The sequence below is a fragment of the Lithobates pipiens genome, unplaced genomic scaffold, assembly GCF_037356315.1.
Source record: "Lithobates pipiens isolate NorthernLeopardFrog02 unplaced genomic scaffold, aLitPip1_a1.2 Scaffold_19, whole genome shotgun sequence".
Taxonomy (NCBI): Eukaryota; Metazoa; Chordata; class Amphibia; order Anura; family Ranidae; genus Lithobates; species Lithobates pipiens.
The window spans coordinates 420,089,235-420,115,520 of record NW_027507764.1 but is presented as its reverse complement, the minus strand read 5'-3'; the positions used below and the strand labels follow the sequence as shown (position 1 = coordinate 420,115,520).

General features: G+C 43.6%; 1 protein-coding gene across 2 annotated transcripts in view; it reads left to right on the top strand.

Annotated features, from left to right (window-relative positions):
- Window positions 1–26,286, top strand: part of ABHD3 (abhydrolase domain containing 3, phospholipase) — a 120,681-nt gene that overhangs the window by 22,117 nt on the left and 72,278 nt on the right. For both annotated transcript variants that reach the window (XM_077492555.1, XM_077492554.1), the window contains exon 3: window positions 13,668–13,850. In XM_077492555.1, the coding sequence (XP_077348681.1) occupies window positions 13,668–13,850 (183 nt within the window). The remainder of the gene's footprint in view (window positions 1–13,667; window positions 13,851–26,286) is intronic.

Below are 26,286 nucleotides of genomic sequence, written 5' to 3'. Positions count from 1 at the left end.
CCAGCAATGGCACTGTCTCAGTCGGTGTGACACTGACTTTGCAGCGTCGCACCGATTCCCAAAAGTAGTACTTTTTGTGACTTTGGGGGCGATTTCAATAGACATCTGTGCATGAACCCGCAGAGATGTCTGTCAAATCGTCCCCCCAGGTCGGACTGAAATGCCAGTTTGAAATCATGCAAGCTCAGCTTAACTCGCATAATTTCCAACCCGCCCTAAGTGTGAACGTGGGCTAAAATCTGGAAGCTGATTTCCCACTAAGCCCAGCTGCACCAGTTTTAGTAAATCTCCTCCAGAGTCCTAAGATTTTGTCTACTGCAGTTAGGTAATATCCCTAGGTCTTTTTCCTCCATCAGCCTGTGAATGGAAAGTGAAGGAGAAGCAGCGGACTAATGAACTCATCTTTCTTCTCTCTCCTCCTGTCAGCATGATCCCTGTTAGCACACAAGAATTGCAGCACAACTGATTGGCTCCCAGTCTTGTCCCTCCCTATCCTAGGCTGATCTATGCTGTATTGGGTCCAAGTCAAATTTAGGTACTTAAATTACAGGCAGCCTGGAGGCACAGGCTTATGCACTACAGCCTATAGACCTTTTGATGTGGGTTTCAGTTAGGCATCGGTGGCCGATTCTCTGCCGTACACTATCTCACTCATTGCCTTTGTGGGACACACTGTGTAAATCAATGCCACTCCCCCTGTTGCGCCTGTTTTTCATAACCTGATGTTTCCCATCCAGTTTCCACAGTTTGTAGCATTAAAGTAGGAGGAAACGCCAATGTATGATTTTTCCCTATAGGCAAGCCTATAATAAGGCTTAACTACAGTTGTGCTCATAAGTTTTCATACCCTGGTAGAATTTATGATTTATTGGCTATTTTTCAGAGAATATGAATAACACAAAAACTTTTCTTTCACTCATGGTTGGTGTTTGGCTGAAGCCATTTATTATTAACTGTGTTTACTCTTTTTAAATCAAAATGGCAACAGAAACTACCCAAATGACCCTTATCAAAAGTTTACATACCCTGGTGATTTTGGCCTGATAACATGCACACAAGTTGACACAAAGGGGTTTGAATGGCTATTAAAGGTAACCATCCTCACCTGTGATATGTTTTCTTGTAATTGGTGTGTGTGTATAAAAGGTCAATGAGTTTCTGGACTCCTGACAGACCCTTGCATCTTTCATCCAGTGTTGCACTGATGTTTCTGAGTCATGGAGTAAAGCAAAAGAATGGTTAAAGGCTGTGAGGGAAAAGGTAATTGGACTGTATAAAGCAGGAAAGGGATTTAAAAAGATATCCAAGGAATTGAAAATGCCAATCAGCAGTGTTCAAATGTTAATCAAGAAGTGGAAAATTAGGGGTTCTGTTGAAACCAAACCATGGTCAGGTAGACCAACTAAAATTTCAGCCACAACTGCCAGGAAAATTGTTCGGGATGCAAAGAAAAACCCACAAATAACATTAGGTGAAATACAGGACTCTCTGAAAACATGTGGTGTGGCTGTTTCAAGATGCACAATAAGGAGGCACTTGAAGAAAGATGGGCTGCATGGTCAAGTCGCCAGAAGAAAGCCCTTACTATGCAAATGTCACAAAGTATCCCACTTATAATACGCCAAACATCACAGAGACAAACCTCAAACCTTCTGGTACAAAGTCATTTGAAGTGATGAGACTAAAATTTAGCTTTTTGCCCACAACCATAAATGCTACATTTGAAGAGGAGTCAACAAGGCCTATGATGAAAGGTAAGGAGGTGGATTGCTAATATTTTGCATTCAACATGACAATGATCCAAAACATAAAGCCAAGTCGACCTGTCATTGGCTACAGCAGAATAAAGTGAAGGTTCTCAGTCTTCTGACCTAAATATCATTGAGCCACTCTGGGGAGATCTCAAGCGTGCAGTTCATGCAAGACAGCCCGAGAGTTTACAGGATCTGGAGGCTTTTTGCCAAGAGGAATGGGCAGTTTACCATCTGAAGATAATGAGCCTCATCCACAAATACCGCAAAAGACTTCAAGCTGTCATTGATGTTAAAGGGGGCAATACACGGTATTAAGAACTGGGGTATGTAAATTTTTGATCAGGGTCATTTGGGTAGTTTCTGTTGTCATTATGATTTAAAAAGAGTAAACACAGTTGATTGATATTAAATGGCTTCAGCCAAACACTAACCATGAGTGAAAGAAAAGTTTTTGTGTTATCATTCATATTCTCTGAAAAAATGGCCAAGAAATCATAAATTCTGCCAGGGTATGTAAACTTATCAGCACAACTGTATAGGTACTGTAAAGATCTCCTAAATGTGCACCATATAGAAGATTATTACTTCAGTCTGAATACTTAAAGTATAACTAAAGGCAAAACTTTTTTTCTAGCTTTGGATAGCGTTGAAAGGGATTAGGGTCCCTGTCAGTTTTTCTTGCTATCTGTTCCTCCGTCAAAGAGATCTACCCTCTCTGTTTGTCCTGTTTACCATCATCATTGAAAGGGAAAGTAAAGAGGTCCCAAATTTTGGGTTGTCCTCAGAAAAGTAATAGTGGGGAAATCTTCCAATCAGGACACTAGTTCTGGTGGCCTGGGGGTCCCCAAGGATCTCCCCTATTTTGCAAGGATTTCTACTCACTTCCTGTTTAGCTGTTGGACAGGAAGTGAAAGGAAATCCCTGGGATCAATGGGATACAGATTGCAAAAGAAATTCTGACTCCAAAATGTGAGAAAAAAAAAAAAGGTTTTCCCTAGAATTCTACTTTAAAGCGGAACTTCAGTCAATTTTTCAACTATTTAATCCTTTGTCCTTGTTGTTTTAACTTTGGATAGTAAAACATTTTTTTTCTGCTAGTAAATACCTTATACAGCACACTTCCTGTTTCTTGTCTGGTCATTAGCCTAGGCTTATGACATCATGCACAGCTCTCCCTCTCGTGGGCGTTTGCCAGGAAGAGGTGGGGGTGAGTCATAAGAGGGCCAATGAAGGCTCCAGAGCTGGAGGTGTGCCTTGGTATATCTGTGCAAATCTACGAAGTGAACAGGCAGCAGCTTAAGCTGCCCAGTTAAAATGGTTGCAGCCAGACTCAGTGGAGGGAGATTTCTGCAGCATATTTGGCAAGTACAGAATCACAGTATATATAAAATAATATGCAAAGTGGTTGGAGGGAAGCTTCAGAATGGCAAAGATTTATTTTTTTTATTACAAATTATGTGAGGAGACTGCAGTTGTTCTTTAAAGTGATTGTAAGGGTCCCTTTTTTTTTTTTTTTTTTTTTTTTTTTTTTTACCACTTCAATATCAGGTACTTATACACCTTCCTGCCCAAGCCAATTTTCAGCTTTCAGTGCTGTTGCAATTTGAATTGGCACCGCCCCCTGTCACCCACGTCATTTGATATTGATTGACAGCAGCGGAAGCCAATGGCTGCACTGCTATTAATCTATCCAATCAAGAGCCGAGAACCCCAGGCAGAGAGCGCATCTCCGCCAGGTCAAGTTTCAGGACTCGGGTAGGTAAAACAGGGGGGCTGGGGGGCCGGTCACTGTCAGGTGTTTTTCACCTTAATGCATAGGATGCATTAAGGTGAAAAAGCACAAATGTTTACAACCCCTTTAAGTACATGTGATATTTCAGTTTTTTCTTTTTAATAAATTCACAGACATTTATTAAATTCTGTTTTCACTTTGTCATTATGGAGTATAGATTAATTGCTTGCCGCCCGCTCCGCCGTCAAATGATGGCGGGGCAGCTCTCGTTCCGGGACGCGCCATATGACTGTGTCCCAGAACGGCTGCTCTCGCGCGCAGCGCGGCGATATCGGCTGCTCCGTTTTGCTAGGACATGGCACGACCCCTGATCTCTGTAAAGAGCCACGTCAGCTGCTCTTTAACCATGTGATCAGCTGTGTCTAATCACAGCCGGCTACATGTAAAAAACAGAGATGCCGGTAATCGGCTCTCCTCGCTTCACACTGACAGGGTGTGTGGCGAAGAGAGCCGATCACCGGCATCTCCATGCAGGGGGACATCTAAGAATGTAATCGGGGCACTGATCGTCACCTGATTACAATATAGCAATATAGTGTCACAAATCATTGCCCACCAATGCCAGCAATCAGTGCCCACCAGTGGCGGCAATCAGTACCCACAAGTGCCACTAGTGTCCATTAGCAATGCTAGTCAGTGCTGGCAATCATGCTGACCATCAATGCCCATCACTTCTGTCAATCAATGCCCATCAGTAATGCCCACCAGTGCCGCCTATCAGTGCCCACCAGTGCCACCTATTAGTGCGCATCAGTTTCACTTAACAGTGCCACCTATTAGTGTCCATAAGTGCAGCATATTGGTGCCTCCTCATCAGTGCCACCTAATCAGTGCCCATAAGTGCCACCTCATCAATGCCCACCAGTTCAGCCTATCCGCACACATCAGTGACGGCAAAAAATTACTTATTTACAAAGTTTACCGACAGAAAAAAGTAAAAAAACATTATTTTTTTTTCAACATTTTTGGACTTTTTTTTTTGTAAAAAATAAAAAACCCAGCAGTGATTAAAATACCACCAAAAGAAAGCTCTAATTATGTGAAGAAAATGGTAAAAAAAAATTTTGGGTACAGTGTAGCACGACCGTACAATTGTCATTCAAATTGCGTCACAATTGCATACAAGTGTCATTCAAAGCTGAAAGCTGAAAAATGGCCTGGGTAGGAAGGGGGTGTAAATGGCCTGTAGGCAAGTGGTTAAAGAAAGGAAAAAAAAATAATTTAAACAACTGTAGTGTCAAGCTGCAACATAACAAAATTGTAAAAATGTGAAGGGGCTCTGAATACTTTTCAAATGCACTTTATATGTTGTGTACATGGCATATAGAAAACAATTCTTTTCTACGTGCCTTTGCATCGATTATTGATGTATGGAGATCAACGCAACTCAACGGATGGGGTGTGAACGAGCTGTAAAATACTTATGTCGGACTTTCTGATCCACGGGAACACACACGCTTACGTATTTTGGAGAAAAAAAGGTCTGCCTCTTTGCTGCAAAATAAAAGAAACTACAATTTACCTGTATCTGTACATGTTTATATACTGATATGAGGTTTACATTCTTGATGGCATGATATACATCCAGTTGGAGGCATGCATATATTTCCTGTATAGACAGGAAGGAGCACTCATGATAGTGCTGATTCAGCCTGCAGGAATGGTGTGTCATATTCTAAGCTAGCAGTTTATGAAGTCGTATTGACTAAAGCAGTTGAATAACGAACAAATGAATAATACATGAAACATTAGTTTGGCAAAAAAATTGTCCGCGGCACCTTTATTGGTTTACACAATGTATTATCCGTAACTCTTTTATTATATCGCATAACATCATAAATTCAACAAGACAGTTTTCTTTCTGCTCAGTTTTTAGAACTCGAGCAGCATTCCACATATTTAAATATAAATAACAGCCCCCCCCCCCCCCTAGAAATCCAGGGTGACCCTACCACAAAAACGTGCTTGCCACTGGGGTGGGAGGGAGGGAGCTCCTATCTTCTTCTCTGGCCATGGGAAAAGAGGGAAAACCCCTCTCCTGCTATCCTTTTTCTAACCTATCCCAGTCCTTCCAGAATATTTCCGAACCTCTTATTGGCTCTTCCTGATTCCCTTATTTCTTCCCCTTAAAGGGGCAGCAGCCTTAATACAAATTACCTAAATGGTTACTAATATTTGTTTAAAACTAACCCGGGATGGGGAGGCCACAGTCTCAGGAAAGTGGGCCTATATTGTGCCTCCTTTATTCATTCTGCTGATATGTATAGTCTATTTAGAGGGAAGTTGAGACAGAAAGATGGCCTTTCACTGTATATTTGATCTCTTTTTATAAATTTTATACACAATTTATACAAATAAATATACATTCATATACCCTACTTTATAACTATAAATAAAATCCTGTGATATTGTATCATGTTTGTCAAGAACCGACACTCTTCCCATTGTTGCCATATTTTTGGCATTTGACTCCTTACATTCTCTTCTTATCTGTTCCTCCATATGTTGTATTTCATTCATTTCACAGACCCATTCCGCTATTGTAGGACTTCTTTTTTTTTTTTTTCGGGCTATTATTGTCCTGGCAGCTTTTATCATATGGTGAAGAATATCCGTCTTTTTATAGATTTCATTGACGCCTTTCACTGTGTAAAGATGCAGTTAGTGTCTGTTTGAGCAGGGAATGGGTCCCTGAACAGGTTTAACTCTGATTGGAGACAGGTTGAGTGTTGTCCGCAGAAGACTATTCTCTAGCCAGTCATTGCTCCTATATGCTGCAAGAGCATCTTGAAGCCTGACACGGAGAGCATGTGTCCAGGCAGAGCTAAACCTAGTACACACAATCAGATTTTCGGACAGTTTGTTGCATGCTAGTCTCATATCAAAAGTGAAAAGGTTACTCTCCATACAAAAATTCTCATACGACAGAATACAACTTCAGAAGTCACAAAATGTAAGGGCGGAGCAGTGGTGTAGTGGTTAGCACTCTCACCTAGCAGAAAAGGTCGCTGGTTCGAATCCCAACCACGCACTACCTGCCTGGAGTTTGCATGTTCTCCCTGTGCCTGCGTGGGTTTCCTCTCACACTCCAAAGACATGCAGGTAGCTTAATTGGCTTCTGTCCAAAATTGGCCCTAGTATATAAATGGGGACCTTGGATTGTGGGCTCCATGAGGGTAGGGACTAATGTGAGTGTGCAATGTACAGGGATAGGGACAATTGTAGACATTCACTCAGGTTGAACTGGATGGACTGGTGTCTTTATTCAACCTTACTAACTATGTAACTATGTACTATGTAATGTGTTGACTAGTTTTGTATGTATTCCTTCGTTTCTGAGCATGCGTAATCTTCTGCTTATTTTTTATACATTTTTTTACAAAAACTGTACTAATTAAATGAAAATTGGACGTTGAGTTTATGTACGACAAAAATGTTATTGTCTGCACATCCAGCTTTTGTCTGTCGAAAGACTGTAATCAGCTGTTGAAATCGCCATACTAACCATCAGAAAATCGGCAGATCGTTTGTCGGATGAAATTTTTCTTCCGATTTTTGCATCATGTGTACAGGCCTCCACAAGCAGTGGTTTCAGTAGGGAGCATTGCTAGTTTCAAAAACTAATAGATGGGCACCTTTGTGATCACAACATACATGGATATAGAAATTACTATTGACACACACACACACACACACACACACACACACACACACACACACACACACACACACACGCCGCCAAACCAGACTGACATTTGGGAGAGTTTGAGACTTTGAAAGAACAGAGGTAGTCTGCGTCTGAACAGACCAAGGTGTCTGAGATGAGCAAAGTCTGTATGTGGGCAGACAAGAGGCCCAGTGAAATGAAACTCTCAAAAGTAAAATGTATATAATGCTACAGAATTCAGCATTTTCCCCTTGTTTTTTGTTTCTTTCATCTCAAGATTGTGGTTCCTTTGCTTTTCCTCTGCCAGAATTTTTTGTTGTCAGGCTCCTGATTTTAGACCCTTTTTCAGGCGTTTTTCAGGCGCTTTAGCGTTAAAAAAAGCGTATGTAAAGTGCTTGAAAGAAGCCTCATCTGCAATCCCAAGGTGAAAGCCCTAGTGCTTTAAGAGCCCTTTCAAGCTGCCAGTTGTGCCGCTTAAACTAGTGGCGCTTTAGCAGTGTTTTTCAAGCACTATTGGGGTGCTTTTAACCCCCACTAGTGGCTAAATAAAGGATTAAAAGCGCTCACTTTGCAAGCGCTTTACAGGTGTTTTGCAGGCACTTCCCATTGAATTCAGTGGGAAGGGGCGCTTTAGGAGCGGTGTATTCACTGCTCCAAAAGAGCTGCAAAGAAGCTGCTTGCAGGACTTTTTTTGATGCCCTGCCAGCGCAGCACCTCAGTGTGAAAGCACTCGGGCTTTCACATTGAGATTGCAGATGAGGCTTCTTTCGGGCACTTTATAGTCGCTTTTTTAACGCTAAAGCACCTGAAAAACACCCCAGTGTGAAAGGGATCTCGGTGTGAAAGCACTCAGGCTTTCACATTGGGATTGCAGATGAGGCTTCTTTCAGGCGCTTTACAGTCGCTTTTTTTTTAGCGCTAAAGCACCTGGAAAAACACCTGAAAAATGCCCCAGTGTGAAAGGGGTCTGATTGGCTCTATCAACTGAACCACCATTGTGTGAAATCTCTCTGCTGGCCCCCACCAAAGCCTATGGGAAAAGTCATACTCATGATTCACCCTCCTCCAAGCACGTAACTGACAGCAGCTTACATCCTGTGCTCTCCTTTCTCATCTAGCGGAGTGTGCGGGGAGCTTTCTCCCCAACCCAGGAAGTTTAAGGAAGCGGTGCTCATCTGGAGATGGTGGGCGGTGAAGAGAAAATAATGTTTGTGTTTCTGCAGAGATACAAAACAAAAGAGAAAATTTACTGGTCAATGTTTTACTTGCTAAATAGAATTATTATTTTTTTCTTTAAAAAGAAGAACGTTTAGTGCTACTCATTAGCGGAAAGGACAGAGCCGTCCCATTCTCAGCCTAAGGAGTAGTAGACAGAACTGTGTAACTAATTAGCCAAGAGGTAAAATACGTTTGTGTATGTTGTTATACCAAACAACTCCTCCATGGGCAGAACATGTGTTATTTTAATGTATGGATGAATACGAGTGGGGAAAAAGCCCTAAAATTGTTGCTTTTTAGTCTGCTATATCGTGGCACTGTAATAAAAAAGCTGCCATTTCACCATGCCACCACAGTCTGGATCCATACAAGCCATGGCTTCCTATTTCTAGAAATATAAAGGAAGTGGAACCTTCCAGTGGTGTCAATACCTTCCTTCCCATCAACAGAGAAGAACAAAGGGGTGGCCAGTGAGGGATGGTCATTCACCACTCATAACCCCATCCCTTCCCTCCCTGTTATGTAAGGATTATCAGGGATAGAAACTATGTCCGGTATGAAGTACATGCATCTAGAAGTGTCTGTACATACTTTAGAGGCCCCAAAACCTTTCTATTGTGGCCAAACCTCAGGCTGTTTCAACATGCAAAGCTTTCAAAATTCCTTATGGGGCCAAAGATGCTCACCCCTTTCTACCTCCTGCACAATCCTATTGGCCAGTGAAGCTGCCCATCATGGTGACGGGCCAAAAGGAATGTGTGGTGGTATGTGCACTTCAGACTTGAAGCAATGAATACTAGATTACATAACAGGTGTCCCTCTGTCCAATACTATTTCTATGGTATGTCTTGACTTTCATGTTAGACCTTTTCCTTATTGTGGAGCAGCAGACACTAATTCCCAAGCACAATGGAGCTGATTTATAAAAACAAAGACTAAAGAAAACCCTTCAAAACTGACGAAGTCAATTTTCACAAACTGTTGGAAGGCCAGCAGAACTTTTTTTTTCTTCTCCAGACCACCTCTAGAGTCACTTCATTGGTGGAAGCAATTACACAAAGCAAAATAGAAGTATAGTAAGGGCAGCTCCATAGCCCTGGAAATGCAGTGATGGTGTGAGAGCGGCCTGCTAGCAATAATAAACCATGCAAGGAGATACTATGTTGTGATGATCCCTATCGCTGGACTTGCACATGAATCATTCATGGGAAGTCTAGAGCTGTAAAAGTTCATAGAATAATAAATAAATTGGTTGCTAACATGCATGTGGGAGATCTACTACACTAATCTTTACCTAACGAGTCAGCATTAACACAACATATATTCACAACATAATTATATCTGTAACGGATGCTTTATGACATCCATCACAAATAATTACCAGTGCCATTTTGATGTATACGGTAGTTTCTTGGAATACTGACATGCTGAACAAAGCTTCCTTTTGTCTTTGTGAATGACTATGTCCTACAGTTTTCCTATTTATATAAGTACCTCATATATTCATGTAGCACGAATGCATCAAAAACAGTCAGCTCCCTTTTCTCAGAGGAGTGGGCGTCTAGAGATTTGCAGTTAACAGAATGTGGGAATACGTGCAATTCCATTCTTGGATTGAATTCTAGATTGAGTTCTATTTAGTAACTTGTTTGGTGTATGTCACACACATCCAGTATTACAGATAGGCTTTTGTAACCATAAAGTAAAACATAAGTGTAATTGTGTTTTTATGGCAAACAATGCAATTAAAGACAAAAAGAGGCATTGAGAAAGCACTGTCTATGTAGTAATATTTCCTGCTGATTGAAGAGCTAGTAGTACAGTCTACTGCTAAGCATCTACCAAAGGAGTGACAACGTAGGACTGCACTGGTAAGGAAGCTACAAAAAAACAATGCAGTTACACGTTGAAACAGAGGGTATAATTAGATCGGAAGTTATGCTGACATCCGTTGTACCAAATGAACCTCCTGCATTGCTCCTTCTAGCTACCTTCTTAATATATATGCACTTGGTATTTTTACGTTGTCACTTTACCTTTACCTAATTGAGAAAATAAATTATTACACACCAAGCCGCAGTCTTCGATCAGCTAACGAAAACCTCCTCCTCGTGCCCAAATCCCAGTACAAATCAAAGGGGGGTCGGACATTCGTTGTCCAAGGACCTCGGTTATGGAACGTTCTACCAACCAACATCCGCCTGGAAGGAAACCACCTGGCCTTTAGAAAAAAACTCAAGAACCTCCTCTTCTAGATGTTGGACAACCAAGCTCTTCACAGCGCCTTGAGGCGATTCAGTTTGCGTTGTGCGCTATACAAATACTTAATTCATTCATTCAGAACTAGCATCAAGAGTAGAGATTTTAAGGCTACCTCCACTCGCTTTTCTTCTTTTTCTTGCGCATTTTTATTTAAAAGAAAGTTCCAGACAAAACACAAAACATGAGTTTCCCACGCAAGGCTATTCAGCATTCCTGTTCCATCAAAATAAATGACATCCGACCCTTCTGGCTTGCACAGGACTGCCGCTCTGCTCTTAGATTCCAGGCCCTTGTCTGTCTCCTACAGACTGGACACTCACCAACTCGGCGCACACAACTACCCCCTTGCTGCTCTGGCTCACACCTCTCTTCTAGCCCTCCTGACCCCTGGGCAACAACCTCCTGTCTGCTTGGGTGGAGCCCAAAATCATGCTCAGGTCACAACTACTAGCCCAGCACACACCTGACCAGTTCCCTTGCTGGTAGTTCTGAATACCTAGACCCATGAATGGATGAACTTCATTCCACCTGGATCACTTTGAAATCTCCAGGCTCCAGGTCCCAAAACAGACTTTACCAAACACTGAGGAAAACTGAAAAGCCAGTTTCCTCTCTGTGACACAAGCTCCCTGGAGCCCCTCAACCTGCCTGGTTGAGAATTCTGGTGTCACAATCTCTTTCTAGATCCCGGCAGGGCAACGCTGTGCCACACTTTAACAGCTTAACGCTGACCGTACGCACATATGCGACCTCGGCTTGAAGGGGTTATACTGGGGTGATGCCTGCAGCTGCAAGCTTCACCACAGTACCGCTTTTAGAGCGGGCGGTCGGCCCCTCCCGCTCATTTAGGATACTTTTCGTCACATCGGTTTTTATCCCTAAAGAGCCGACCGCCCGCTCTAAAAGCGGTACCGTGGTGAAGCTTGCAGCTGCAGGCATCGCCCCAGTATAACCCCTTCAAGCCGAGGTCGCATACCACTGGGAGACCCAATTCACAATCCGGCACTTCTGCCGGCTTGGCTGAGACTGGAACAAACCTGGAAACGTCTTTTTTCCAGTCTCCTATGTAAAAACATGTCACAACGTCACTTCCGGTTTACTTGAATGCCAATGGCGCCAATTAAAAAAAATGACAGCATTCAGAGTCGCCTTTTTTGGCGATCTGAATACTTTGAAGGGCAAAGGAGGAATTTGGGGTGTTTTAGACCCCCGATCCCTCCATAAAGAGTACCTGTCACCACCTTTTACTGTCACAAGGGATGTGATCAGAATTTTTTTTTTAAAGTGACAATGTAAAGAAAAAATAAACAAATAAATAAGAGAAAAAATCTTTTTTAAAGTGCCCAGTCCCTGCAAGCTCACAAAGAAACAGCATGCGGAAGTCGCTCCCGCATATGTAAACGGTGTTCAAATCACACATGTGAGGGATCACAGCGATCATTAGAGCGAGAGCTATAATTCAAGCAAAATACCTCCTCTGTAACTCTACCCTGGTAACCGTAAATTTTTTTTTAGAGCATCCCCTATGGAGATTTTTAGGTACTGTAGTTTGTTGCCATTCCACGAGTGTGCGCAATTTCAAAGCGTGACATGTTGGGTATCTATTTACTCGGCCTAACATTTGTCTTTCACATTCTAAAAAAAATTGCAATGATCACCATTTTTGTTCTCTAGGGTCTGCTAAAAAAATATATATATGATGTTTAGGGGTTCTAAGTAATTTTCTAGCAAAAAATACAGATTAGAACTTGTAAGCAACAAATGTCAGAAATAGTCTTAGGCATTAAAGCGGGAGTTCCGCCGTTTTTTTTTTTTTTTTTTTAAAAGCCAGCAGCTACAAATACTGCAGCTGCTGACTTTTAAAATAGTGACACTTACCCACCCAGCGCGCCCGTCGGCACCCGAAGCCGATCTCTCGATCGTCTCTCGGGTGCTGCCGCCGCCATCTTGGCTATGGGAATCAGGAAGTGGAGCCTTGCGGCTTCATTTCCCGGTTCCCTACTGCGCATGCGCGAGTCGCGCTGCGCAATAAGGATGGTCCCCGCTGTCTCTGGGATCCGTGTGTTTCCCAGCAGACAGCGGGGGACCTGCGGAAAGGGGCGTAGATTCTGCGGAAAGGGGCGTAGATTCTGCAGATATCTATCTATCTATATCCTGTACTGTACAGGTACCTGCACCCCCTCCCCCCTGAAAGGTGCCAATTGTGGCGCCAGAGGGGGGGGGAGGGTTCCAATGAGCGGAAGCTCCACTTTAGGGTGGAGCTCCGTTTTAAAGGATTAAATAACAACCCTGCATGAGGTGCAAGCCTCTATTGTACTAAGAGGTGCTCAACAGTCCTGTAATGTCTTGTACTATGATGTTTCATTATTTCTTGCATACTGCCTTTGTTGCTCTATCTGTACCCACATTTGTTGTCATGACATGTTGGTGTACTCTGACGCATAGCACTAAATGAAGAATTAAGAACAAAAATAATGAATGTTTCTGATGGTCATGGACTATGATAAGGACTCCTGTAAGTCCAGGTTCAGTATTTTTTTTGCGACTTGGATGCATCACCCTACTGTGTTTGTAATCTCTTGTTTCCATATGCAAATCAGGAGCCTTTCCAGGCTGTTTCTTCTGATGACCTCCATCTACACTGAGCATTTCAGGAAACTTCCCCATGCACAGGGGGCTCAGGTGCAAGTGCTCAATTCGGTACTTACTCCTTCAGTGTGCAAAGTAATTGTAGATGTATTGATTCAAATAATCCAGTAGTTTTAGGTATTGTGCCACAGCAAAAACTCACAGCTCATTATTGTCAACGGAAAAATACAAGGCTCTCAAAAGAAAAGCAAGACCCTTGAGAGCCATTAAATTCAGCTGTTCCTATTCCTTCCATTGATATCTCATTGTTTTTCTTGGTACAGCATATAGGTTGGTTGCAGAAATCGAATTAAAGTGGTGTACTTTTCTCTATTGTGTCTTACAGTGAGCTTATTAAAACAGCAGATGGAGGGCAGATTTCACTGGACTGGTTTAGTAATGATGATAATACACTTTACCCTGACGCCAGCACAAGACCTACAATCCTTTTACTGCCTGGGCTCACGGGAACGAGCCGAGAATCCTATATTCTACATATGATTAAGCACAGTGAAGAGCTTGGATACAGGTAAGTACAAAATTGAAGTACATAAAGTGTTGGTTAAGAATGATCAGTTTCTATAAATCACTTTCAATATTATCAGAACTGGTATGTCTAAAATGTAATTTTTTTTATTTCCCCAGTTTGGTAGAGACTTTAAAAAGGGTTGATAATTTTTCTGAAGATACATAGGCTAACATATGCTAATGCATTGGGAAATTCAGCAGAAGTTGTGGTCTCTTCTGCTCAGGAGGGGGGGATATCAGAGTGTGGTTGACTTTTTTTGGCCTTAGACTAATTAATACACAGATTGATTTTATAGAATTTAAGCAGGCACAGTGCATTTCACTGCAAGTGATAATGCCACCCGACAGCCCAAGCAATCTTATAAATTATTCCCACTAGGGGGCAGACTTTCCAGGTATTCTCTCAGATGGGGCTAGGCTGTGGCAGTGGCTACGGAGGAGAAACAGAGAACTGCATGGAGACATGGCGAGCAGGATACTCATTGGCACAGGTGGACAAGCTCAGCATGCCTGCATGTACAGTACAGTGGAGGTGGGAGCCCAAGGAGGCAAGGCAGGGGCAAGGCAAAGAGTCTAAGGAGCTACCTTAGCTTCATCAGAGCTCCTAAAGGTGAAGATGGGCTTTGCTGCAGGTGACACTCAGGTTGTGCCCCCCCCCCCCCGATTCACCTGAGCAAGCTAATGGGAACTGAGATCAGGTAAGCAGGTAATAGTCTATTGCAGCACTAGGAACCTGGATTCACAGGCCAGTGGGTAACACAGCCCAATCAGACACAAAACATACAAAAGCATTGGGAGTGGCCAGAAGTGCACAAAGTAAAATTAGGTCACTGGTAAAAGCTGGAGTGAACTGGCTTATACTGCATACCGCTATAGGTAAGGATGCGTGGAATCGTAGAGGCAGGGAGCAGACATGGGGTGCATAGGTGCTGATAATCCAACTCCAGTTCCAAAAAAAGTTGGGACATTTTATAAAATCTACATAAAAACAGAATGCAATGTTTTTTTTTTTTTCAAATATGAATTTTATTCAACTCTAAACAGGGTGGGGCCCCACATTACAAATATAAAAGTGTACAAAACCATACTACTACATAGATTAAGCAGGTAATGAAAACCTACAGAGCAGTTCACAGATCGTATGCTAACAAGCAATATTGTACGCAGTGGCTGTCTCCGACAGACACACTTGCTCAAGTTAAGGCTCGCTCAGGTGTTGCAGTGTCGGGGCGCTCTCCCCCCACTCCTCCCACCTTCCATGGGGGGGGACCCAGAGTTTATTGAAGTGGGAGCCGGGGGGGGCAAGGAATGTGACAGAAGGGGGAAGGGGGGCAGAGAGAGCAAGAAAAAGGATAGTATAGAAGACATGGCGGTGACCAGGGTTAGCGTATTCTCAAAAGAGATGGGGATGGGTTAGATCCCCATCAAGCGCTGACCTTCATCTGAGAATATAAAGATGTTCCATATATCCCAAGTCTTTTCAAAGGCCTCTTGCTTATGCTGTGCAGTGAGGATTAAATCCTCAATTTTCTTCACCTCTTCCACCCTCCGCAGCCAGTGTACAATGGCTGGGGGAGAGTGTTTCGGCCGGAGGGGGATACACGCCTTTGCTGCATTGAGTAAATGGCACACAAGTGACCTCCTATATGTTTTAATAGAGATCTTTGAGTGATGCAGTAGAAAAAATGCGGCGTCATTTGGAACTTCTAAATGAGACGACGGACCTCTCCCCAGAATTCCTTCAGCCTGGGGCAAGACCAGAAGATATGGATCAAAGTTCCCTCCTCTTCGGCAAAGCGCCAGCAGTGGCTCCAAGAGGAGGGAACGCATCTTTGTAGCCTGGAAGGTGTTAGGTACCAGTGGGTGAGTAGCTTGAAATTAGTTTCTTGCATTTTCGTACAGAGAGAGGATTTAAGGGCCAGAGTGATAATATGTTACTGAAAACTTATAGTTTAGGTCTCTTTCCCATTTTGTTAGACAGGGCAAGTGTGGTTGTTCTTTTGGAGTGATTAACAGTGCATATGTTTGGGATAGTATGTGGGCTAGTGGGTCGGTTCCTGAACATAGGTCTTCGAATGAAGTCTGCTGGAGCACAAAGTCTTGGGTTGTAGGGAGGAAATGGTGTAATTGTATTGCTTTCCAGAAGGGGAGTTAGTACGTTCCTGATGGGTCAGTGAGATCTGAGATGGATGGCCACCTCCCCTCAGTGATAAATTTGGCTGCATGGTCGTGGTCAGAGTCTCTGAGAGCAGTGCATTCCGCAGGGTGTAAGCCCTGTTCAAATTTTGGGTTTTGGATGTGAGGGATGCGTGGGCGGTAGTTTGGTTATGTCTTAAAGTAGTACCTATTAGGGGGTGTCTTCAGACCATGAGGGAGATCACTGTAGCACCACAGTGCACTTTTTAACCACTTGCTTACTGGGCACTTAAACCCCCCTCAGTCCCAGACCAATTTTCAGCTTTCAGTGCTGATGCACTTTGAGTGACAATTACGCGGGCATACAACACTGTACCCAAATGAAATTTTTATCATTTTTTTCCCACAAATAGAGCTTTCTTTTGGTGGTATTTAGTTACAGCTCGGAGTTTTATTTTTTGCTAAACAAACAAAAAAAGATGCAAAAAAAAAAAAAAAAAAATCATGTTTTAATAGTTTGTTATAAAATTTTGCAAACGGGTCATTTTTCTCCTTCATTGAAGTGCGCTGATTAGGCGGCACTGATAGGCTGCATTGGTGGGCACTGATGGGCTGCATTGGTGGGCACTGATGGGCTGCATTGGTGGGCACTGATGGGCTGCACTGGTGGGCACTGATAGGCATAGTTAAGGCGGCACTAATAGGCACAGATAAGGCGGCACCGATGGGCACAGATAAGGCGGCACTGATGGGCAAAGATGGGCACAGATAAGATGGCACGGATGGGTGGCACGGATAAGTGGCACTGATGGGTGGCACGGATGGGCACTGATAGGTACCACAGATAGATGGGACTGATGGGCACTGATAGGTGGCACTGATAGGTGGCTCTGATAGGTGGCACTGCTGGGCACTGATGGGCGGCACTGCTGGGCACTGATGGGCGGCACTGCTGGGCACTGATGGGCGGCACTGGGGTGCAGCACCTTTGAGGCAGATTGGGTGGCACTGTGGGTGGCACTGTGGGGTGGCACTGTGGGTGGCACTGTGGGTGGCACTGTGGGTGGCACTGTGGGCACTATGGGCACTGACAGGGGGCACTGACGGGGGGCACTTACTTTTTCTTTTATTTTACTTCAGGATGGCACTGCGGGAGGCAGGTGGGCACAGGCAGGTGGCAGGTGGTCCCTTGTATTGATGGCCATGATCGGGACTAATGTCCCGATCACGGCCGCCGGTGATCGGCTTTTTTTTTCTCTCCTCGCGCTGTCAGCGCGAGGAGGAATAATAGCCGATTACCGGCTCCGTTCTATCACATGATCAGCTGTCATTGGCTGACAGCTGATCACGTGATAAGGGGTCGGGATCGACCCCTTACACGGATCGGTGATCAGGCGAGTCTCACGGACTCGCCGATCACAGAGCGCGCCGCGCGCGCCCCCCTCAGGGGGCGCGCAGGCCGCTCGTAACCAGGACGACGTCAATAGACGTAGTCCTGAAAATGTAGGTCCGCGCTAATGCCGTCATTTGGCAATAGCGCGGATCTGAAGTGGTTAAAGGTATACGAGTTTGGGGCTGTTCAATTTGTACGCACAGTTTGGAAATCTTATTCCGTCTCCAGTCAAGTATTTGCCCCAGATGGGAGGCTAGGTAGTATCCTCGTATGTCAGGTAGTGCCATAATGTTTGGGAAGCGTCAGTTGCGAACAGAGTAGTCTGGGTTTCTAATGCGCACATACGAATCTGGTAAAGAGGGCCTGTACTTAAAAAAAAAAAAAAAAGAGGGCGGTACAGAATGCAATGATTTGCAGATCTCATAAACCCATATTGTATTCACAATAGAAAATATTTAACCACTTCAGGCCAGGAAGATTTTAAGCCCTTCCTGACCAGAGCACTTTTTTTACAATTCGACACTGCAACGCTTTAACTGGTAATTGCGCGGTCATGCAATGCTGTGTAATGGTGGTACTTGATCACTTCTGCGGTTTTTATTTTTTTGTGCTATGAACAAAAAAAAGCGACAATTTACCAAAAAACGAATTTCTTCATCAGTTTAGGCCAATATATATTCTATATATTTTTGGTAAAAAAAATTGCAATAAGCCTATATTGATTAGTTTGTGCAAAAGTTAGTCTACAAACTATGGGAAAGATTTATGGCATTTTTATGGCATTTTTTTAAATTTTATTTTACTAGTAATGTCGGTGATCTGTGATTTTTTTAGTGGTACTGCGACATTACAGTGGACCATTGACATTTATACAGCAATCAGTGCTATAAAAATGCACTCATTACTGTGTAAATGTCACTGGTAGGGAAGGGGTTAACACTAGGAGGCTTACTTACTAGGAACAAACGATCTGTCTCCTCTCCCCTGACAAAACCGGGATTTGTGCGTTTACACACACAAATCCCGGTTCTGGCTCTCATGCCTGTGATCACAGGTGGCCAGCCACAATCCCCCGCCGTGGGGTGCACGCACGCCTCCAGCGGCTCTTAAAGGAGACAACGTACCCATACGTTTTGCGCAGCCGTGCCATTTTGTTGACGTACTGTATTATGTAAAATATTAAAAGGACAGAGAACTGGAGACTTAAGATTCCTACATCCACACAAATGAGGTAGATTGAGGTATCAAACTCCTACCCCAACATTGTATGCTGACAGCAGGACCCAGAGCTGTCAGAATACACTGATCAATGGTTGCAGCTGATTGGCAAAAATGTTCAACTTGTTCTTTTGAGTAAAGTTAATCTAACAATTTAGTTCTGTCAAGCAGGGATGGTCACACCTTGTTTGATGTTTGGCCAGTCCATGCTGAACCAGTCCAATTTCGATCTGTCTATGGCCAGTCATATTGCACCCATTTAACTTTATACCCTCACCGAGTGTACTCTCATAGCCCTGTCTGCTTTTCTGCTCAGTGCCCAGCTTTAGATATACTTTAAGAGATTCACACTATTCGTTAAGTGGATTCCCCAAAAGAAGCTGCAATGTATCAAGGTGAAGGATACAACAAGGCAAAAGGAATTGTTTGGAAATTAGAGAGAGGAGATTCCTGTAACAGGCAGAATGCTGTGCTTTGAGGATTACTCACAAAGTTGCACTTTATTGGTGTACATGCATAGATTGTATATGAATTTTATATGGATAATCACTTTAGCTCTTCATGATCAGGGAGTCAATGCAAACATTCGCTCTGCTGAAGGCCTGCTCAATATTCAACCTCAGAGTGATGATACATCCTCTATGCATTTCAGCTCTAACACTGGTCTCAGTATCCAATTATAGCTGCATATACAGTGCCTTGAAAAAGTAGTCATACTCCTTGAAATTTTCCACATTTTGTCATGTTGTCATGTTACAACCAAAAACGTAAATGTATTTTATTGGGATTTTATGTGATAGACCAACACAAAGTGGCACATAATTGTGAAGTGGAAAGAAAATGATAAATGGTTTTCATGCATTCATATTGTGACGTGCATTTATATTCAGCCAATATACAGTCAATACTTTGTAGAATCACCTTTCGCTGTAATTACAGCTGCAAGTCTTTCTGGGGATGTCTCTACTAGCTCTTCACTTCTAGAGAGTGACATTTTTGCACATTCTTCTTTGCAAAATAGCTCAAGCTCTGTCAGATTGGATGGAGGGCATCTGTGAACAGCAATTTTCAAGTCTTGCCACAGATTCTCAATTTTATTTAGACCTGGACATTGACTGGGCCATTCTAACACATGAATATGCTTTGATCTAAACCTTTCCATTGGGCTGTATGTTTAGTGTCGTTGTCCTGCTGGAAGGTGAACCTCCGGCCCAGTCTCAGGTCTTTTGCAGACTCTAACAGTCTAATATATCGTCTAATATTGCCCTGTATTTGGCTCCATCCATCTTCCAATTAACTCTGACCAGCTTCCTTGCTGAAGAAAAGCATCCCCACAACACATTGCTGCCACCATGTTTCACGGTGGGGATGGTGTGTGATGGTGGGGGTAATGTGCAGTGTTAGTTTTCGTCACACATAGTGCTTTGCTTTTAGGCCAAAAAGTTAAATTTTGGTCTCATCTGACCAGAGCACCTTCTTCCACATGGCTTCTGGCAAACTGGAAGCGGGGCTTCTTATGGCTTTCTTTCAACAGTGGCTTTTCTCTTGCCACTCTTCCATAAAGGCCAGATTTGTGGTGTGCATGACTAATAGTTATCCTGTATTTAAGGATCGTGGTGCTACAGAGCAATGACCGCAATTGCCTTCTGCTCTGCTTTTCTGTGTGTATGCTCTAGAACTTGTCATGAGACAAATTTCCACAATGGCTTTAATCTTCAGTAGCATACGCAGAATCTCACATGTATGCCTTCCCAACATCTGTTTGGTGAGTCACTTTACCAATTCATCAAAGAGGGCTCAGATGGGAAGGTTTTACTTCCACAGCAAAAGGTCCCAAAACCCTCTCCTCAGGATCCCTCAGCTTCTCTAAATGAGCCCCTGTCAGGCTTTACTTTAAAACTTAAATCAAGCCCTTCCTTTTGTAACAAGTCTTTGCCCACCAAGGCCACCAAACTTTCCGTAAAGCCCTCTTCACAATGAAGGGGCTTTCCCACTCCTAAGAGTAGGGGGGGGCTCTATTACAGTTTGCCCCTCTCTGGGTCACAGATGACCAGTTGATGGTTTCAAAGAAATACAAAATACAGCTTTCTTCTTTGAACTCAACCAAAAACTGCCCAAGGACAGTTGCATTTGCAGAATGCAATGAACTACCTCTTGTCTCAGGAGTTGTTGTGCCAGTAATGTTACAAGTTAGGTTCAAGGGATTCCACACAAACATGTTCATGGTACCTGGGCCCAGTGGGGTTAATTGTTCTATTGTGTCCTCAAAATCTCTTGACAAATCCCTCAACAAAGTCCTTCAAATTCCAAAATTTCACATGAATCCTCAAGGTCAGTAATTGCCTCACTGAGACAAGGGGATTACATGACATCCAAGATGCACATCTGCATGTTCCCATTGACCCACCTCATCAGCGCTTTCTGCACTTCGCAGTGGCAGACAACCACTTCCAGTTTGTCTCTTTTGGCTTGTACTCTGCTCTCAGAATGTTCAGAAATGTTTTAGCAGGTCAACTCATCCTTCTCAGAACTCAGGGCATCCAAGGCACAGGCTATCTAGACAAAATTCTTCTAAGCCCTTGTACACATGGTCGGACATTCCGACAACAAAATCTGTCAGATTTTGTCTGACGGATTTTGTCCGAAACTGGTGTTGCATACACCTGGTCGGACAAAGTTGTTAGGAAAATCCAATCGTTCGTAACATGATGACGTTATTTTGTTACGACGGGACTACGTTCAGGCTAGTAGCCAATAGCTTTGGTCTAGGAATTTGACCTGAGCATGCGTGGCACTTTGTCCGATGAGAATTCTCTACAAACGATCAGACAAATTCCGACGGAAACAGTCCGATGTAGCCCACACATGGTTGGATTATCCGACAACACGGTCCGATCGGACATTTTCCGTCGGAATGTCCGACCGTGTGTACAAGGGCTAAAAGACTCATCTCCCTGGCAGTTATCAGAAAATGTTTATAAGACAATTCATATGCTCCAGCTTTGGCTGGGTTTCAAGGTTAATAGGGTGCTTTTTAGCGCATACCACAATATACATTTTTGTGCACATATAGAACAGGGATACACACAGAGAACAGGAAATGGCTAGTAATAGTGCTTTTCTCTAAATCTTTAAAACACTCAGTTGCATAATATAGGAACTCGGGAACAAATACAGGCACACAGCAAGAACTTCTGCTTTGTATAAGCCTCAAAGACAAATTTCCTGCAACTTATATTACACACTATGCAGAACAGACCAAAACTGTGTTCTAAACTATACTGGACATAAGAGAATTTTACACCAGCCCACCATATCACAATCTGAAGGGAAAGGAGCATGACTGTATTATCAATGCAAAGCTGGCCCATCAGATGCTGTGCTAGTGAAGGAACTTTATGTAAAACTGAATGGGAACTGGTTAGAGCTAGGCCTGCAAAATTATACCAATGGAATGTATATTAATGGATGTTTATAGCATACCTGGTTTGTGCTTCACCTGCGTTCGATCTGACTGGAAATTGCGTATCTTGAGAACACCACCCAACGCCATTTCGTCAGCCCATGTCTGGCGTCATAAGGGGTCATGTGCTTTTTACATGTACCTCTGGGTGTCTGCTTTCACAGCAACTTCGTTTTATGAATGTAGTTATTAGAATGGTACACTTTAAAATGAGCATGTGTGTCCAGGAATACCGAGAGCAGGCATCCAGCAGCAAGGATGACCAGGTTGGTGTAGCTGCATTAAGGAAACTGAAGTTAGACTGAATACCGTATATACTCGAGTATAGGCCGACCCGAATATAAGCCGAGGCCCCCAATTTACCCCCAAAAAAACTGGCAAACTTATTGACTCGTGTATAAGCCGAGGGTAAGACATGCCTGTCCATCCCTGTGTGTGTGTCCGTCCATCCCTGTGTGTCCGTCCATCCCTGTGTGTCCGTCCATCCCTGTGTGTCCGTCCATCCCTGTGTGTGTGTGTCTCCATCCATCCATCCATCCCTGTGTGTGTGTGTGTATCCGTGTGTGTGTGTGTGTGTGTGTGTGTGTGTGTGTGTGTGTGTGTGTGTGTGTGTCCAGCCTACCTGTGTCCTGAGCCTTTGTCCCGAGCCTCCGTCCCGTGCCGAGCCTCCTTGCCTCCGTGCCTCGCCGCCGTGCCTCGCCGCCGTGCCTCGCCGCCGTGCCTTGCCTCCGGTCCCGTCCCGTCCCGTCCCGTGCCGTGCCGTCCTGTGCCTTGCCTCCGTCCCGTGCCCTCTTCGTTCGTCGGCGGCCATTGTAAAATTCAAAAGCTGCGCCGCCGCCTTCGCCTGTGATAGGCGGAACACTGAATTTCCCAGCAGCCTGTGTTCCGCCTATCACAGACGTCGTATCATCCTCGTCCGTAGTACGAGGATGATACGAAGTCCGTGATAGGCGGAACACAGGCTGCTGGGAAATTCAGTGTTCCGCCTATCACAGGCGAAGGGGGAGCCGGAGGCGCGGCTTTTGAATCAGAATGGCCGCTGTCTGTCTGCTCGACACGCTGATCGAGCGGGCAGACAGCGATGACTCGAGTATAAGCCGAGGGGGGCACTTTCAGCCTCAAAAAAGAGGCTGAAAATCTCGGCTTATACTCGAGTATATACGGTAATAGAGTAGGTTTAATAATAGTGAAACAAAACACATCCAAATAACAACAAACAGAATACACAGCAAATATGAGGATTTAAGTGAAAAATAAACCAAGTGACAAAATACCTAACTAGTAAACTAACTAAAGCCTAGTACACACAGGCCGAATGTCAGGCAACATCAGCCCGGTTCAATAAAAATCATCCAACATTCGGCCTGTGTGTATGGCAGCCGGTCCGACAGAAGCTGGCTGCTCAGCCGGCATCTGTTGGACATGCATGCTGGTAAAACAGCAGCCGACCAGCTCCTCAGCCAACGACCGACAGCGCTGACCAGAGTGTTCTCTCGGGGGCCACCCCCAAGTCAGAACACAGTAGCTCAGTGGAGGGTTGCTGTACTAACATCGGATTGTTAGTACAGTGACTCCAACCTTGGCTGTCATCTTTTTTTCGTTCAACCTGCTGAGTTGAGTGGAAAAAAAATGAATGGTGTGTGTATAGGTTTAAGAGACAGAAAACCTAACTATAACACAGTCTATAAAAAATGGGGAATATGGATCAACAGGGTAAAACTGGAGGTGCAAGGAACCGTCAGGGGATGGGAATCGGGGACAAGGGGAGCTACAGGAACTACAACTTTCTAGTCCGGTAACTCCAGTGCCATTAGTAGGTGATCCAGTTCCTGACAATGTGCTTTGCCTATACAGCGTAAGGCAACAGGTGTACTTTAATACCTCGCTCATAAACAGACATTTCTTTTCCTCCCATATGCTCCCACATTTTGTACCCTACGTCGGTCTTTATATTTTACCAGTGTTACAACATTGGTGCTTGGTGATTGGCCCAGCATTGTCACATGCGCCTCCATACCAGTAAGTACTGGGTATTTTCTTCACTCACAGCAGCTAAATGGAGCAGTTGGAGGGTGAAGGAAAGCTGGGAATGGCAAGCTGGGGAGGGGCACAACAGAGCAAACCTGTTGTTTTTGCCTCCATGTCTTTGCTTTAAATTGGAACTTTAGTCAGAAGATTAATTCCAGCTAGATCACTGTGCTGGCTCCTTTTGCAGGTATAGCTATGTAAAACAATCAAAATACGTGCCTATACAGTTTATTATCCAGTAATACATTGTCTCAAAACAAACCACAAAATATAAAGCACCTACTAAAGCTACCAAATATCTTAATCATTGGGACATATAAACATGAAAATGCCAGTGATAGAAACCCAATCCCCCAGGACTCATCCTTCCCCCCAGAAACCCTTCTGAACCCCAATACACTGTCTCACCCTGCTCTACACATGCTCAGTTGCTCTCTATTTTTCAGCACTGTGCCATAAATGTAGAGGCTGATCTGCTGACGGCCTAAAGATTATCTGCAGCTCTGGGCTTCAGCAAAATGGTGTTGTGCTGTAAATTTGCCTCCAGCATTGTTCCTGTTCCTTATGCTGGGGGCAATTTATAGCACACACTAATTTTGGTAGCATAATTATTAATGTGGAATGTATGTTCCTTTACTAAAGAACATTATTTTTTAATAAGTTGTTATGGGTAAAATTTCACTTTAAAGCAGTAAAGGCACAGACATTTGCTCATTACATATAGATCTAGCTGCATTAACTGAGACAGAATTCCACAACCAGGCATGGTTATTTGACAGCATCCTGGATGTCTTTGGGGATTCCCCAACCAAGCAACTGCCTACAGAGAAGCATGAACAGTGCAAAAGCACTAGACATTGCAGCTGATGCACAGCTAAAGGCCATTGTTTAGCCTCGTACACATGATCGGGCTTTCCGACATGAAATGTTGGATATCAGGCTGTTGGTGGAAAATCCAATGCTCCATCGGACAATTGTTTTCAAATTTTCCACCAACAAATGTGTGTTGTCGGATTTTCCGATCGTGTGTACACAAGTCCATTTGAAAAAAAAGTCCAAAGTACAAACACGCATGTTTGGAAGCAGGAGTGGTCGGTCTTGTAAACTAGCATTTGTAATGGAGAATTAACATTTGTGATGTGGAAAATTCTGAAATCTTGAAATGCAGCGCTCAATTCTTTTTCTTTAATGGGATAATAATGAAGCTGCTTTGCTGGTGATACTGATGGAGTTATTGCAAACTAATTTTCAAAGGCTTTTTTTTTTTGTAGTGATATCAAGAATAATATATATATATATATATATATATATATATATATATATATATATATATATATTTATATATATATATATATATATATATATTTATATATATATATATATATATTTATATATTTTTTTTTTTATTTGTGAAAGTTACCACAACACCATTATCCCTTAGTTTTTAAGATCAAAGATACTATGTTGGTGCCCCTTGTCAATTTTACATTGTATTTTTTTTTAAATGTAACTGCCTACTCCCAAACTGTCATTTGAAGTAAAACACAATTCTACACAATTTTTGTATTGTGCATTTAAAAAATTTTTTTTATTAGGCATGCTATCTCCCTGTCAGGTCACCTTGAGGCGAGGTGACAGATGCACACCGTAGGAATCAGGAGTGCACCGCAAGGTTGTGGACCCTACGGCTGACTGCTGCGGACAGGAGACAGGTCCCACCGGGGTTAGAGCATAAGATCCCCTGGGGCGCGGAGTCTAAGAGTGTTCACCAGAGCCTCGAGTGGTGAGGATGGACTTGGCTGCAACTGGCTCCAGGTCGCGACCCCCAGGGTTCCCCAGCTCCCACCCATAGTAGGCAACAGGAGAATAGGGATGGTGAGGGACAAAGCCAAGGTCGGGGCCACAAGCAGACTGGAATAGTCAGGGACACGCCAAAAGGTCAGGATCACAGGCAAACAGGGATAGTCAAAGACACGCCAAAGTCGGTAACGGAACAACAGAAGAGCACACGGCAGGTAACAGGAAGCTAAACACACAAAGGAATACACAATGGTTGATCAGCACCCTTGGCTTGCAGTGCACAGGTTAATATAAGGTTCCCTGATAGGGCCTGGGGTGGAGCCATGCTAGAGGAGAGGTTATAAAAACCACCAGGTGGAAGTGGCTGGCCTCTTAGTCTGAACACATGAGGGGAGGTAA